Source organism: Trichomonas vaginalis, chromosome IV, assembly GCF_026262505.1.
Source record: "Trichomonas vaginalis G3 chromosome IV, whole genome shotgun sequence".
Lineage (NCBI taxonomy): Eukaryota > Parabasalia > Trichomonadida > Trichomonadidae > Trichomonas > Trichomonas vaginalis.
This window is the reverse complement of record NC_067206.1, coordinates 902964-919399: the sequence shown is the minus strand read 5'-3', so window position 1 is coordinate 919399 and position 16436 is coordinate 902964. Positions and strand designations below refer to the sequence as shown.

The window sequence follows — 16436 nt, the reverse complement described above, 5'->3', positions numbered from 1 at the left end:
TCAAAACTAGTATACCGAGTACACATTCTATGCCAAGTGATTTCAAGAATTTAACACTAAAATCAGTAGACTTTTTTGATACACCGCAAATTACTTGTGATATTTTAAAAACAGATTTATATTCAATCAGATCTATCAGTAAAATCCATGCAAATCAACTTATAATTGATGAGTCGATAGACAAAAAATAGGATTTCAATATGGATGTCATTGTAAAAAATTTATTAGAAGTCAATCTTCGAAATTGTTCGATTGCATGGGGTTTTGGTGCTAACTACATCAGTGCTTGTGTCAATGACAAGATGAATATTACATTTTTCCAGTTTATTGACACAGATCTTGTTCTAAATATGGAACAAACATCAGTTTCATTCCAAACAAATACTTATTCATCATTCGCTTTAATAGCAAAGAAAATTTCTGTCAATGTTATGAATTCTTCCGCGTTATTTTACAATTATGAAACAAAACTCAACGCTGTTTACAATTTCGAATGTAGCTACGTAGAAATGAATATAGATAGTTTCGATGATACCATAACTACAAACGCTTCTCATATAAAACTCCTTACAGAGAAAGTTGGCTTTCATTTTGACAAATTCAACATTTACATGAACAATACTATATCGGGGATATACTCAAAAGAAGTTTATTTCAACAAAGTTTACTTTTTCTTCGGTTTTGAAATAAATTCAATAAATATTTCTCATTTCGAAACGAAAAAACTTAATACAATAAGTGCAAAATCAAATAACATGATTGGTAACTGGTATGTATATGATTTCCACATGCAAAGCTCTATTTTGAACTTTACAACTTTATATTTATATAAAACAGTAGATTTTGAAATTGATTATGCCCAGCAACAGTTTATTTCATGTCAAGAATTGCATATCTTTGCTCCTAACTTCAATGTTCGTTATCTTTTCGGAAAAAATAATATTGCAGAAGAAGATAAACTTCACAAGAGGTATTACATCATGAAAGTAGTAACACTGGTTCCGCATATACCATTGGATAACATCAAACTCATCCCTGTGGCCGTATATGATAAAAATACTGTAATTGAAAACGCCGATAAAAAATTTTCCACTTTACATATCAAACAGAGTCCTTCAAAATCCGAAATCTACTATGTACAGAACTATAATTTAGGATGGGCCATTTCCTACTATTGCTACGGCTTCTGCTCCCCTGGCGATGAACCGAAAACAATCTTGACTGATGATACAATCAATATTTGGAGAGATAGAATAAGTGAAGTGACAAAAATTGTCAAAATTGAGATAGTTACAAATTTACAAATACTTCCTGTTTTCGATGTAACTGATTTGAAATACAGGAACTTCACTTTGTCCGTCTATTGCCATCCAACTGAATTTTGTAATGTAAAGTTAATTTGTGACAAACCGAAAATTCCTCTCAAAATTGAAGTTGAAAATCTGATTCTTCAACTTACAGATTTTGGTGATGAGTCGTCATTTAGTCTAATCAATGGTTCTTTGAATGATATTGTTGATGCAACACGTTGCAAAGAAATTACAACTAATTTGGAATATGTCAACCAATTTTTGATAACTTCCAAAACGAATATGATCGTTATTATGCCAAATAAGAACTATATGTTCTCTTTCTGCGGTGATATGGTCTAAATAGAAGATGTTTTGCAGTTTTCTTCCCAAAAAATTGAAAAAATGAAAAACAAAAAACTGACATTTCACTTTTTGAATGATGTTATCATTGATGTCAGATATATTGGTCTTGATAACACTCCATTGGTTTATTTCGATTGTGACAAAAGTCTATTAACCAAAACATTTGGTTCTGTCAATGATTTTCAAGGCCAAAGTTTGATTGAAATCATTAAATGTGAAAATTACGAAAATACTGCGTTGAATTCAGACAAAATTCCATATAATATCTACTCAACGCCAAAGATTCATCTCATGGAAATAGGTCAATCAAATACAGGTATCTCTATTAACGCTAATTTGTTGGCTCATTCTTACCAATTAATTACATTTTTGAAATCACATTTAATTTTGAGAGAAACCGTTTTGTCAGAAGATGTTGATTCGAGTTTTTCATCTCCTTCCATCAATGAGAAACTGATATTAGAGAATCCCACATTTAACTGCAGTTTCAGGTTCAAATGCGTTAAAATCATTGGAGATTGTTACTTGATAAATAACGCAAGTCTTACTTTGTATTCGTATGACTTTATTAATTCGACTTTGTATGTAAATTCTACTCAAAACTGTTCTTTCTATTATGGGACAGAGATGGCAGATGAAAACAAGCCGAATGAGATTTATTTGATGAATGAAGGAGGAGGGTTTTATTTCGGTGCAATTGAAGGAGTCCAAAACTTTGGAGAAATTAAAATAGAGAGTGGAAAGAAAGGATATAAAATAGAAAAGAATTTAACTTCTTCTGGTGCTTATTACTATTATTTGGTTAAAATCAATCATAATGATCTTTATCTTTTGTTTGGAATCATTTCTTCTGTTTTGGTTTTAAGTGCAATTGTTGTTGTAATTTCTTTGTATACTTACAAGAAGAAGTTGACTTTGAAGAGAATGGAAGCTCAGAATACTGTTTTGTTTGGAGATGTACTGAATGCAGCTATTTAGCTTATCTTGTTATTTTAATGAATAAATGTGTTAAGTTGTTTACTATAGTTTAATTCAAGTTATTCTGTCTAAATTTCTTTCTTAAACATATGAGAAAAAAATAACGAATTATTCTGTCTTCTTATATACGAAAAAAAGAGATCTGACATTGTGTCAGATCTCAGTAAAAGTGACATTTACATGTCAAAAAAATAGAATGAGTTTAAGTAATTAAAATTGAGGGTGAGAGTAGTATTGTATGAAATAATATCTCTCACCCTCCAATTCATCCTATGGCGCCGAAAAAATTTTGGTGAAATGCGACCACATTTCACCAAAATTTCTCGGCGCCATATAGAGAACTAGAGCCTGTGAGGTACTGATACTATCCATGTACCTCGCAGGCTCTAGTTCCAAGCCAAAATGGCTAAAAATTGCCCGCAATTGTTCACATTGCGGGCAATTTTTAGCCATTTTGGCTGGGAATTGGAGGGTGAGAGTAGTATTGTATGAAATAATATCTCTCACCCTCCAATTCATCCTATGGCGCCGAAAAAATTTTGGTGAAATGCGACCACATTTCACCAAAATTTCTCGGCGCCATATAGAGAACTAGAGCCTGTGAGGTACTGATACTATCCATGTACCTCGCAGGCTCTAGTTCCAAGCCAAAATGGCTAAAAATTGCCCGCAATTGTTCACATTGCGGGCAATTTTTAGCCATTTTGGCTGGGAATTGGAGGGTGAGAGTAGTATTGTATGAAATAATATCTCTCACCCTCCAATTCATCCTATGGCGCCGAAAAAATTTTGGTGAAATGCGACCACATTTCACCAAAATTTCTCGGCGCCATATAGAGAACTAGAGCCTGTGAGGTACTGATACTATCCATGTACCTCGCAGGCTCTAGTTCCAAGCCAAAATGGCTAAAAATTGCCCGCAATTGTTCACATTGCGGCAATTTTTAGCCATTTTGGCTGGGAATTGGAGGGTGAGAGTAGTATTGTATGAAATAATATCTCTCACCCTCCAATTCATCCTATGGCGCCGAAAAAATTTTGGTGAAATGCGACCACATTTCACCAAAATTTCTCGGCGCCATATAGAGAACTAGAGCCTGTGAGGTACTGATACTATCCATGTACCTCGCAGGCTCTAGTTCCAAGCCAAAATGGCTAAAAATTGCCCGCAATTGTTCACATTCCCATCTTTTGTTGGTAAGACGAAGAATATGAAATAAATTATGAAGAAGATAATGATGAATAAAATATCACTTTTTATATTTTTGACACGTAAAGTTGTCACTTTTCTGTCAAACTGTTTTTATCGTTTTCGTATATAACAGTCTAAAAAATGTTCTCGCCTAAATGAAGCTCCTAGATTTTCAAATTTTGAGGAACTTGTTGAATATAATCAACCTGATACACGCCTTGTTTGCTTTACCAAAAAGAATTCAAAAATAATCAATTTATTGAGAAGCAAATCCGGTCAATTTTTATATGTATTCTTAAGACTATTCAGATTACATCTAATATTGGAATATTTGTTCTTTAAAGAAGTTGACAAACCGCTCGAAATTACAGTTGAAAAAATGATCTCATTAGATTCAGAAGAGTTTCAATATAAATAAAAAAATTTTAACCCCTAGAAAGGATTTAATTAGTTGTATACATTATGTAGATGCTTTATCATTTCTTCTATTTATCTTTATATATATTAAATCCCGTTAGGACTCACCCAGTATGAAATTTAGGGCGAGAATATGCATCATCAGATAAGAAAGGCTTTGACAATTATTCTATTATATTTTCAGTAATCATATTCCCTCATAATTTTATTGAACCTGCTTGTCTTATTTGATGTTAGTGTTCTAAACTATCTTCGTCACACTAAGAATGTTAGTCATTTTTCCAAGATCCTTTTTGATATTATCAGGTTGACCAAGATCTAATCTGTTGAAAAGCTATTTGGAAAATGGAGCTTATTTAGCAAGTGTGAAGTAGCGATCAGCTTGATCTCTTTCAAAATGGAAATTATTTGTAATTTGATCCATACGAGACTAAAAGCTGTCAGTAGATTAACCTCCTCAAAATTTCTATCCTTCATTTTAGCAACACCAAGAAATGGCTCTATCATTATTTTTCAATTCATCTGGGCTGCACAAACAATGTTTATCATTACAGCTAAATTAATGATTTCATTCTATTGAAAGAATATTGAGTAAAATTAGAAGTTTCTTGCTAATTCCATAACTTTGAATCAGAAAATCAAGGCATACTTGTACAGAATAATTATGTCTTATTACTTAGAAAAATTCATATCTTTGCAAATTTTTCCTTTCATTTGGTGCATATATCAATGCAAAATATGTTACCAAAACAAAATATCTACATTTTGCTGCTAGTTGTAACATGAGTTACAACTTTCACATATTATAAATATCAACGAGAAAGATCAAAATGGAAGGACGGCTCTTCATGTGGCACTTGAATAAACAATGAAAAATATATTTCATGCATTGCCATTAGTCCATGAATATGCCAGAACAAGTGAAATTAAAAAAATCTTTCTAATAAACAAAATTTTACACATACAAAACATAAAAAAAATTTAAATAAATATTATTTTCCGAAAGCTGTTTTCGCTCTTGCTCTTTTTGCTTTCATTCTCGTGAGTGTTCTCTTCACGTTCCTCATCTCTGCGTCATCCAGTTCTCTCTTATTTAGTCTTGTCAAAGCCCTCTTTGGTTCATTGTCATTTCTCCTTTGTATGTCAGTCAAAGATGGCAGTTTGAGCATCTCTGCCTGCAGTTTCTTTTCAATAGACTGTAGATATGGCAGTAACATTGCTTGTTCTTCCTGCATTTCGTTGATTTGTCTCTCTAAATCTTTGTTGTGTTTAATTGTCGCTTGGAGTTTGCGTTTTTGCTCTTCTCTCTGCTCTGTGATATAGTTTCTCATGTCTTTATTGACTTTTGTCGCGTATTTGATGGTTTTTGTACTGACATTTTCTTTAAATTTTTGGATTGTAATTTTAGCTCTTTCAATTTCACTCATTGTCTGTTCCAGCTCTCTCCTTGTTAAGTCATGTTGTGTTTTCTCCTTTTCATAATAGACTGTAAGCTTCTGATACTCTTCTGTAAGTTCTTGATAGTTATTTAGCATATCCTTGTGTCTTTTGACGATTGGTGCATTCACGGACTGTAATAACTCGATATTTGTCGCTTCTCTAGCACTAATACTTGACTCTGTAGTGTTTATTTCTTTCTTTAATTTTTGTATCGAATCTTTCGTTTGTGCAACGGTTTGATTCGATTGTGCAATCATATCATTTGTTGCTTGTTGTAAGGAATCAGCGTACGCCTGCAAACTCTTCTTTTCCTTCTGGTTAATTGTGATAATTCGATTTAAAACGTTAATTTCCTTTTGGACTTGTCTTCGTTGTAGAACGACTTGTTTAGTCTTTTCATTCATTTCGTCTATCTTCTCACTGAGGTTAATTGCTTTTTGTTCAAAAGTTTTTTCATATGTCGACGGAAGTGATTGATATTCCTTAACCAAGTAGCACAATGCTTTCCTTAAAACTAAAACAGCTTCGTTATGTGGCATTTTATCAATGTTCTTTTGTTGATCGTTATTTAAAAAAGTTGTTCCTGAAGCTTGCTCCAAATCAATGATTAATTGCCTTAATCCTTGACAACACTCCCTAAATGTCTTAACTTGGCATTCAAATGTTTGAATTTGATTTTCTTTATCAGCAATATCACGTTTCATCCTTTCTATCTCACGATGATGATTATCTGTTCCAAAGACAGATGAAGCAGTTCTTCTACCAGGTAACTTTAACCTTGGAGATGGTTTCTGCTGAAATGTGACAAGATTTTCCCCATAAGTATCTTCACTCATGAAGATTTTACCGATTTTTTTCTATTCAAAAATTAATTATTTTCCGATACTAAAAAATCTTTAATTATAGATCACAATGATTAGATATTTTGTATTTGCAGAATCTCGCATTCAATTTCGAATGTTGAGTGAAATTGCTTTAATAATATATAACACGCATTCGTGATCTGAACTTCTTCAATTGGTTGGAATTTGACACCATTTTGAATGAAGCCAATAAAATTGACACTTCAGACGGTTTTTTAACTATTATGTCCACCTCAGCAACATCAGTTAAGCTTGTTCTTCTTGGTGACAGTGGTGTCGGCAAAACATCAATTGCCACACAATACATCTCAGGCAAAGCACCACAAAGTGTTAAACCAACAATCGGAGCTGCTTTCGTTACGAAAAGTATCGTTGTTGATGGCCAGCCAGTTGAATTATTGATTTGGGATACAGCTGGACAAGAAGTTTATCGTGGCCTTGCTCCAATGTACTATCGCAGTGCCCTTATCGCAATTGTTGTTTTCGATATCACCCGCCAACAATCTTACGATTCCGTTTCATACTGGATTAATGAGCTTAAGGCTAATGCTGACAGCCGTACTATCATCGTTGTTTGCGCAAACAAAACTGATCTTGAAGACCAGCGCGCTGTTGTTGAAGTCACAGCTCAGGAGTTCGCAGAGTCTCATGGTGCCCTCTACGCTGCAACTAGCGCTACTACAGGCTCTGGAATTGATCGTATGTTCCAGATGGCTGTTGGAAAGTTGATGAAGGATCAGGCTGGAGAACCAGTCAACCAAAATGGCAAGCAGGGTGGTGGCGTCGCTCTTAGAGAAGAACAGAATACTAAGAAAGGCTGCTGCTAAAAATATTAAAACTATCTACGATTTTAACATTTGTCAGCACATTCATTTGATTAAAGCATAAAATTTACATCTAGTAATAATAGTAAAACCTACAACTTTGCCTAATTTTGCAAAAATATTTAAAAAACTCAAAGAGTTGAGAGATTAATATATAGTTATATGATTAGTGTATTTATTCAAGCAATTTGAGTATGATATACATATATATTCACCAAAATTTCAAATTTCATTTCTAAATTTAAGAGTTTTTCTTAATCTCTGAGCTATTAAGTTCAATAATTGTAATGATAGTAAAGAAAAATCATTTCCAAAATATGTAATTCATAGAACGAACATTTGTTAAAATGAATCTGCTCATTTTGTACATCTTATATCATATTAGGTATGCAATAATTGCAACATATTGAAACATACTATTGAAAGGCTTCATAATACAGCAGATACCTGAGAACGATAATGAAAGAAAATATTGCATTCATTTGAACATTAATTTTCTTTTGTTATCGTTCTCACTAGTGAATAATAACAAACTTTTTCATGCTTTCATTTTGATAGTTCAGCGATAAATGTCATTTTCTTGATGTTGTTGAGCAAAATGATGTTGAAGATAAAAACAAAGTTATGACGACTTTTCATGTTAAATCATCATAGCAATGTTCACAAATATGGAACTTAACCAATAGTTTGTTTCAAAACAATTGAAGTTCTTTGTTGCTCAAGAAACGAATCAGATAGTTACAAACTGAATTCAAAAACTTTGTGGAAAAAGCATGAGATCAATTTGGAGATGTAATTAAAGAGCCGAGTCAATTCGGAATATATCCAAAAGTGAATCGAATATATCTTTTCTTGCTTGATCCTGTAATTCTTTTTATTGCAATTCTAATAAAATATGCAACATGGTATTCTATTCGAAATACTCCCTGTATAGAAACTTTATTTGTTCACGCATTATAACTATTAGTGTGTATTATGTTCAATATTCATTATTTGGATCTATATGTAGCTTCACTACGAAATTAGTATGAATATTTAAATATACTACTTTAGGAAAGATTCTTTCATTAATCGAAATTGAATATTAATTCTCAAAGAAGAAGCATTCAATAAAAACAAATAAGTACTGTATGATCTAATCATTTCTTATGCATTATTATCATATGTAGGAAAATATTAATTATATATAAATTAAAAGTAGTATATGTGTATGGGTTGTGTGACTTTTTTTGTAAACGTAAGAATTCATACAATATTGAACGATTTTGTATCATTTTTTCTAACATATGAAGTAAAAAATGTATGATTCTTACAGTTTTTATTCTTACGTTTTTGAATAAATCAAGATTTTAAAATTTTCAGAATCGTAAGAAATTTACACTCAGCCCATACATAACGAAATAAAAAAAAATTAACATTAATTTTAAAATAATTTATATTTCATCACTTATAAAAGAAGCTATATATAGATGATGTCAGATATTCCGCGATTAATTAAACATTGTTTAAATCCTGAATGGAATCAATGGAGTCATAATCAAAGACCTCATAAATGAGAAAAATAAATTAGAAACTAATGATTATTTGAATTTATGAAATCAATTATTTGATTCATTCTTTCTTCAATAATTTCTATTCTTTTTGTTAAATCATCAATTTTCATTAATGAGGTGATTCTTGATTGAGGAATAGATTTCAAACTAATCACCCCTTTTATTTTTGAAATTTTGAATTCATCAACTTTAAACATTTTATTCAATTTACATGTTGTCAATTCTTCAAATAATTTTTTATTATTGGCATAATAGTCATTAAATTCTTCAACAGATGAAAAAATTTTTGTTTCAGTAATTGGTTTAACAACGTTTATTTTTTGTTGAACATCTTCACTTTCATTTATTTCTTCCTCCTCTGTTTCATTTATTTTTAAAATCGTTTTCATTTATCATTAAATAAAAATTAGAATATAAGTGATGAAATATATTTTTTAATTAATATTAAATCAGAAATGGCTGCAGGATTCTTTAAAAAATTATGGGAAGGAATTAAGAAAGCTGCGGGTTGGGTTCATCAAAAGATTATTAAACCCATTGCAAACTTTTTGGCACCAGTAGCGAAAACGGCAGGAACTATCATAGGTGGAGTATTAGGTACAAAAGCAGGTAATCCGGCAATGGGAGCACAAGCAGGTAACGCAATTGGTGGAATTGCTGAAGGAATACTTAATAAAATAGGAGGTAGATAGTGGAAAAATAAATATTATTTTTATCTTAGTATCGGTTGTAGTCTTTGATAAACTTTTTCTCCTTTATTTAATATTTCTCTTATTGGGGCGGCTTTTGGTGTTATTGATTCAGCAACGTCACTAATTACTTCTTTATTCTTAAATATCCAATTTGCTCCTTTCTTCATTGTTTCCCAAACTTTATGCGCTCCTCTTTTTACTTTATCCCACAGTTTCTTAAATATACCTGCAGCCATAGTTGATTATTTCATTAAAATTAAAAATTCATTTTCATCTTTTAATTTTGATTTTTTATTTAATAATAAATGACGACTAACTATTTGGTGCCAAACACTAAACCAATTAATGGAAATGTGTTTCATTCATTCGAAAAGATAAATGAAATATTCGCGAAGAATGACGGTAGAAGATATTATAGAGAACTTGAAAGTTCATGCTATGACTCTGATACTCCATATTTTGATGATAAACAAACTCATTTAAGAATTACAAATCCAGCTCATGATGTGAACCAATTAGGTGACACATATATTAAACGCAAAGTTAAAGCAACTCTAGTTTCAAATAAAGCTTTCACATGTGATGCCGCTTTTAAATGCATGCGTTTATTCGTTGGTTACAAATCATCAAATCAAAGCTTTAAACAATTAGAAGTAGAAACTGAAAGAGGTGATGCCGGTTATCTTCAGATGGATTGTGCCCGTGAATCTTTCGCATTTGCAACATATAAACCAAAATCAGAAAGGAAAGTTAAAAAGTTTGTTCATTCGTTATATAATAATGTTCAAAAATATGATAACTCAGTATGTGGTAAATATATTGACCCTTCAGAAGTTTTCAAGAAAGCAAATGAAGAAGTTGATATCACTTTTGATATGATTATTCCGGTAAATGATTTGTTAGCATTTCAGGCGTTCGATGATTATCCTAAATCATTTGGTGATATCATTCTTAAATATTATGTTTTCAGGGATACTTTAGTATTTTGTCAGGTTGACCCGTTAAGAGTTGCTGATTTACAAAATTACGTTTATGAAAAGATAACTGATGAAAATTATGAAAAGATTATGAATCATGTTTATAAATATGATCGCAAATTCCAACAAATCGGACTTCCTGCCAAATTAATTACAAGCTTAGCTGCTACATCTGCTGACGCAACAGTTGATAACGTTATTATTTCATGCACAAAGATGGAAGTTTTAGAGGATAAATGCATTACACCAGGATACGGTTTAATTGAAGAATCAGTTAAAGCAATACCACGTTTATTCAGTAAGGAAGATCCATTCATGATTCCAGCTCAACATATTGACGTTCGTTCACTAAATGGAGGTTGCATCACTCCTGAAGGTATCAGCTCAGATTTCTCATACGCTCTTCATAATGTTACAGATGTTGTGTTAACATTTCCGAAGAATGCAATGCAAAGAACGGTTTTAGAAAATCCAATGCTTCGAGGTCTTCAGGTCACTATAGATTCCAGAAACTTCCCCGATCAAGCGATGACCACAGTGGGCGACATATTCTTTACACGTATGCTTCAAGCTTCTGATTTAGATGGAGTGAATGAATGCACAGAAGAATACGAGGACTCATTAACTAGACCACTGAATGATGATAATGGCACGCCATTAGCTAGAACATGGAAAGACCAAACTTCATTCTTATGCACTATTCCAGTTCAACGTGATGGAGCGGGTATATTCTTTGATGGAATAGAAACTTTCAACTCACAAGTTACAGTACAAGTGAAAGCTTATCCAATCCATCAGAGTGAAAATGACACTTACTGTTCAAAAGTGACAAATCCTCCTCAGGTTTGGTTTACTAGGACTACGTATTGGACATGGACACCGGATGAAGGTTTGAAATATCATCCAACAGGTACACCACCGCAGTATAGAAGTTCATATGATGAAATATTGATGAATAGAAATGTTTAAAATTATAAATTTATTTTTGATTAAATGGATTTAAATTCTGAAGAATTAGCAGGAGTATATAATACATACGTAGATGATATGATTAATGAAGCATTGAGTGATAATAGAAATGCTCTATCTAAGGAAAAATTAATGAAAATTCCATATTCTGAATGTTACTTAAATTCAATCACTGCAGCAATTGGTAAACAAAATAAAGGTAAAACATTAACGATATTAAAACAAATTATCATTATTGCTAACACTTCCCCCCATTCACATGTGTTAATTTATATCAACCGTTCAGGTTCACCTTCAGATGATACATTTGAATCTTTAAAGCATTTAATCAAAATTCCAATTATTTATTTATCACAAGAAGAAGCAGAAGATTATTTAAAAAACTTTTTAATGTATAAAGAATTATATAATACAATCAAGAAGCAAGGATTAGAGGATAAAATTATTGATAAACAACGGGATGAATTATTTGAAACACTTTCTATTTCAAATTTTGATAGAGAATTTTTGCATTCACTAATTTTTCTAGATGATGCCGTGAAATCAAAACTAATAACTAATGAGAAATCATATTTTAATCAATTATTAACTCAATGTCGACACATTCAGTGTTCATTCTTCATGGCTGTTCAATACTTCAAAGCATTAAGCACAAACATTAAATCAAATCTATAGGGTGTCCAAAGGTGCGTTTAGCACAGCGCTCTATATGAGACTATTAAAGGAGATATATGCTGATTATAAATATATAATAAAAAATATGAATATATGTATATGATGAGTATGTTGTATTTTGGCGCCATGCCGGGATATAAAATGAATTTTGAGACAAGAGGCGGTTTCGCGGGAAATTTTGGCGTGATTTTTTTCATTTTTTTAATGAATCATAAAGAAAACATCCTCGCTCTTGCAAAAAAATGCAAAGACTGTAAAAAAATCTACGAGACATTGGTAAAATGCTTCGGTATGGATGCTCCTAGCTATTCCACTGTAACGTATCATGTTAGGATGTATCACTTCATGAACAAAAAGGCGCCCATCATAAAAATTGACAAAAAATCGCCGGATCAAAGAAAAATCAAAGCAATTCTTCAAGCGCTAGATGAAGACCCAAGAGCATCACTCAGAAGGATAGAGGAGATGACAAAGATACCACGTACAACAGTCAGTTATTATCTGCACAATTATTTGAACTACAAACTAGCGTATACACGTTGGGTTCTGCACAACCTTAATTCAGTTCAAAAAAAATCTAGAGTCCAATCTTCGAAAGAGCTCCTCTCTATATTGGGTGCGTATCAATCCAAGAAGTTTCGCTTTTTAGTAACAGGGGACGAGTCTTGGTTTCAATATGCAACAGAAGCCAAAATCATGTGGATCCCGAAGGATGAAAATCCGCAAACATTCCCGAAGAAAAAAATTGACACACCAATGATGATGTTGTCGGTTTTTTGGGGCGTGAATGGCATCATCGCAATTGATATTCTTCAAAAACCTAATACGATGAATGCTCAGTATCTAATTGACAATGTTCTTACTCAAATTATCAATTCTGATGAGTTTGAGAAATCCAAACAACAAAAACAAAAGTTTGCAATTCATTTTGATAATTCAAGAGTTCACAAAAGTCATAAGGTAATGAATTACTTGGTGGAAAACAATGTCAAAGTTGTTCCAAACCCAATTTATTCACCTGATATTGCACCCTCTGACTTTTATTTATTCGGCACGCTAAAAAAGAGAGCTGAAGGACGCAAATTCGCGAGTCCAGATGATCTTGAAAATTTTGTAAGAGAGCAATTTGAGCAATTTTCTCATGATGATTTAAAGCGTGTCTTTCAAGCCTGGATCGATCGCTGCGAACGCGTGATTGAATCCAATGGTGATTATATTTAAATAAACTTTATATATATGTAACTTGTTTATTTCTATTCGCAGTATTCAGGTTTGTGCTAAACACACCTTTGGACACCCTATATCAACACTTTTCATTTTCAGTGGGTTTAGTCGTCAACAGTTGAACGTTATGCTTTATCAAGTGAATTTACCAATGAGCATTAATGAACTTTACACACAATATCAACAATTAGGTGAACATGGAAAAATAATAGTTGATTTAAATAAAGGAGGTGTTAAATTTGATTAACTTTTTATAATTAATTTTTATTTTTTATTTATAATTAAACATGACAGAAATAGCAAATCTTCTACAGGTTCCATTAAAACAAGGGACAAACAAAAAGGGTGCATATTATAATAGAACTATGAAAGTTCCAGATGGAATGAAAGAATTAGTTCATATTGTTGCTGGTCTTCAAAAAGATGTTAAACAAATGAGAAACGTTTTAACATTACCAGAAGCTCAAGCATATGCCAAACGTCATGGACCAAATTGGGAAGCACATGAAGCAGACATTACAGGACCAAATGGAAAGCCTGATGGTATAAATGAAGTTTTCGTTACTGATGGTCAAGGAAATATTAAAGTCATAAATGGGTATAAATTAACAATGACGGATTATCCTAAACGTAAAGCATATAATGAATGTTATCCTTTGCAATTTGATGAAAATGGAAAAGCTGTTAAACAATACATTGGAGAAGGTGAAAATGGTCCAACGTATTCATACCATCTTATTCCATATTCTTATTTCAAGGAAAAATTAAATGCTGTTGAAGAGGGACCGGATGGATTACCACGATATGTTAATCAGTTTGATGGTCAATATGCAAATATTAGACCTGAAATTTCAGCTAAGAAATTCTTTAAAGTTGCTTTATTCGATCCAGTGTTCAATGAACAGAAAGAAGCAATGAAAGCAGAATTTAAACCAATTCAAGTGGCAAGAATTTCTTCATCTTCACTTTCAGAAGCGTTCAAGGAATTGATAAAGAAACCACTTTATTCTCAACAAGGTTATAACTTTGATTTAATTAAAGAAAGTGATAGACGTAAATTAGAAAAATCAGATGGTTTTAAGAATGTATGTAATGAAATGATTAAAGATATTGTAAATGATAAAATAAGACTGGAAGAAACTCAAAGCAATATCAATAACATAATTGGTGCAGTTACAAAGAAAGTATAAGCAAACAAGGATGAACCTTGGGATATTACCGTAACAACTAAATAAAACTTTAAATATATTTTTCTTTTTTTATTCAATTATAAATGAGAAGACGTTTCACTAGTCAAAAGAACACTAACGCAAAAGCAGAGATTACGGTTGGTTATAACGTAAATGATGATAAATCACGAATTATTCAAAATGTTAAAGTTAATGTTAGTCCTGAATTAACAAGGTCAGCAACTCAACCAAATTTATTAACTCGTGACTTACCAAAAAAAGAAGATGAACCCGGTAAAGAACCTGTTGAAATTCCCACTTATCCAACATACCCCCACCTCTTTCATCAAACATCGAGAACCCAGGAATCTACGATTCCAGTCGCAATGCGCCATATAAAATAGACATTAATTCTGAATTAATGAAAATTTACCGTGATATAATAATTAATAATTATGATTCAATAATAAATTTAATTGACCAATCCGGTTTAATTATTTTACCTTATGAATCATTAATTCACATTATTGCCATTCTTTGTGATGTTCAAGATTCAGACGTTAAGATTCAATTTTTCATAGATGATGAGGTTTCATGCTGCGGAACAGTTGCAAAAATAAATCCTATAAAGGATATTAGCACAATTAAGATATCAAAGAACGGAACAACAACTGAACTTCATTTAACATATAATGATATTTATAATAAAATAGTTGATGAATATAAAATATCACTTGAAAAATTCTTTGTTAAGGCTATTTAATATTCAAGCATTAACATTATCGAATAATAATCCTTTGAATCATAATCAATAATAATTGACCTTTCACCAGTTTCTATCGTTTGTTTTATTTCTTTTTGTTCCCCACTATCCGGATCGGTCATTGTAATTGTTTTTGTTATAGTATCAGGTTTATCTTTAACTTCAATCTTTTTTCCATCGGGATATTTAAACCAAAATTCCAAAAATTCGATATTGTCAATCTGTTCATATTTTAATCTATCAATTACATTTTTAATACCATCTGAAAATCTTATGAAATGGTCATTATATGGGTTTGATTGAACTAAATTTGAATGAAGTGAAATATAACCTGTTGATGAATATGACATTGACTCATATTTTCTGAAAACACTAAAATTTATAACATGAATGAATTTCTTATTCGTTGAATTTATGAATTCTTGAGGTAATCTTATTCTAGTTTTATTTATCACTGGAAAATAACGCTTTACCATATTTTTAATCGTAATAAAAATGTCAATTATCAATATTATTTCGAATAATAACTGTAAATTAAATTTAACAGTTAGCGGAATTTATAATGTTACTCTCGTTTCTGTGAGTGGTAAATTTAATCCCATTCTTTTAGACCCTTCAGATTATATATCATTTATTAAAGATGACCATAAAAAACGTATGATATGTATATAAATAATGTGATAACGAAATGGGATATTAACACGATTTTAAGTTATTTAAATGAATCATTTATCATATGGTATGAAGAAAATTTTAAATCAAAACCTGATAAACTTTTTTGAACTTGATGAAATAAATAACCTTATTAAATTCCCGCTGAAAATTAAATTTTGTACTCCTCATCTTCGTTCATTGTTGTGGATATTAAATTTTGAAAAAGATGTTGGGGATGTTTTGTATTCTGACACCGGTTCCAATTTCATTTTAATCAAATGTGATAAAGTTAATACCCCAATGAGATTTTCACATCAAACATTAGACCCTAACTCTTACCCATCAATACAAAACATTTTATCCATCAACTTAAACACATTTTCTTTATCAT

The 16436-nt window shown here is 31.4% G+C and overlaps 8 protein-coding genes and 1 pseudogene across 9 annotated transcripts, besides 9 other annotated features; 8 read left to right on the top strand and 1 right to left on the bottom strand.

The window, feature by feature from the left end:
* Nucleotides 1–200: 200 nt before the first annotated feature.
* TVAGG3_0005450 (uncharacterized protein) lies at nucleotides 201–1652 on the top strand (the record flags this gene model as incomplete). Its single annotated transcript, XM_001318677.1, has 1 exon — nucleotides 201–1652. The coding sequence occupies one exon, from the start codon at nucleotides 201–203 to the stop codon at nucleotides 1650–1652; it is 1452 nt and encodes a 483-aa protein (XP_001318712.1).
* Nucleotides 1653–1694: 42 nt separating this feature from the next.
* TVAGG3_0005440 (uncharacterized protein) lies at nucleotides 1695–2633 on the top strand (the record flags this gene model as incomplete). Its single annotated transcript, XM_001318678.1, has 1 exon — nucleotides 1695–2633. The coding sequence occupies one exon, from the start codon at nucleotides 1695–1697 to the stop codon at nucleotides 2631–2633; it is 939 nt and encodes a 312-aa protein (XP_001318713.1).
* A 284-nt stretch (nucleotides 2634–2917) lies between these two features.
* Nucleotides 2918–3026: a mobile genetic element.
* A 141-nt stretch (nucleotides 3027–3167) lies between these two features.
* Nucleotides 3168–3276: a mobile genetic element.
* Nucleotides 3277–3417: 141 nt separating this feature from the next.
* Nucleotides 3418–3526: a mobile genetic element.
* Nucleotides 3527–3666: 140 nt separating this feature from the next.
* Nucleotides 3667–3775: a mobile genetic element.
* Nucleotides 3776–3895: 120 nt separating this feature from the next.
* Nucleotides 3896–3957: a mobile genetic element.
* A 1250-nt stretch (nucleotides 3958–5207) lies between these two features.
* On the bottom strand, nucleotides 5208–6614 carry TVAGG3_0005380 (uncharacterized protein; the record flags this gene model as incomplete). The annotated part of the gene is made up of 1 exon (XM_001318679.2): nucleotides 5235–6518. One exon carries the CDS (start codon nucleotides 6516–6518, stop codon nucleotides 5235–5237), a length of 1284 nt encoding a protein of 427 aa, XP_001318714.1.
* Nucleotides 6615–6741: 127 nt separating this feature from the next.
* TVAGG3_0005370 (Rab21 GTPase) lies at nucleotides 6742–7674 on the top strand (the record flags this gene model as incomplete). The annotated part of the gene is made up of 1 exon (XM_001318680.2): nucleotides 6770–7372. The coding sequence occupies one exon, from the start codon at nucleotides 6770–6772 to the stop codon at nucleotides 7370–7372; it is 603 nt and encodes a 200-aa protein (XP_001318715.1).
* Nucleotides 7675–9377: 1703 nt separating this feature from the next.
* Nucleotides 9378–9614, top strand: TVAGG3_0005360 (N-acetylmuramoyl-l-alanine amidase family; the record flags this gene model as incomplete). Its single annotated transcript, XM_001318681.1, has 1 exon — nucleotides 9378–9614. One exon carries the CDS (start codon nucleotides 9378–9380, stop codon nucleotides 9612–9614), a length of 237 nt encoding a protein of 78 aa, XP_001318716.1.
* A 1370-nt stretch (nucleotides 9615–10984) lies between these two features.
* Nucleotides 10985–16436: part of a mobile genetic element that runs on past the window's edge.
* On the top strand, nucleotides 11585–12000 carry TVAGG3_0005350 (annotated as a pseudogene). The gene has a single exon. A coding segment is annotated over exon 1 (416 nt).
* Nucleotides 12233–12260: a terminal%2Cinverted (terminal inverted repeat of Mariner transposon ID:TVAGG3_0005330).
* Nucleotides 12233–13536: a mobile genetic element.
* On the top strand, nucleotides 12329–13456 carry TVAGG3_0005340 (Mariner transposase; the record flags this gene model as incomplete). The annotated part of the gene is made up of 1 exon (XM_051219756.1): nucleotides 12329–13456. One exon carries the CDS (start codon nucleotides 12329–12331, stop codon nucleotides 13454–13456), a length of 1128 nt encoding a protein of 375 aa, XP_051104742.1.
* Nucleotides 13509–13536: a terminal%2Cinverted (terminal inverted repeat of Mariner transposon ID:TVAGG3_0005330).
* TVAGG3_0005320 (uncharacterized protein) lies at nucleotides 13747–14649 on the top strand (the record flags this gene model as incomplete). Its single annotated transcript, XM_051219755.1, has 1 exon — nucleotides 13747–14649. The coding sequence occupies one exon, from the start codon at nucleotides 13747–13749 to the stop codon at nucleotides 14647–14649; it is 903 nt and encodes a 300-aa protein (XP_051104741.1).
* TVAGG3_0005310 (uncharacterized protein) lies at nucleotides 14733–15032 on the top strand (the record flags this gene model as incomplete). Its single annotated transcript, XM_001318682.1, has 1 exon — nucleotides 14733–15032. The coding sequence occupies one exon, from the start codon at nucleotides 14733–14735 to the stop codon at nucleotides 15030–15032; it is 300 nt and encodes a 99-aa protein (XP_001318717.1).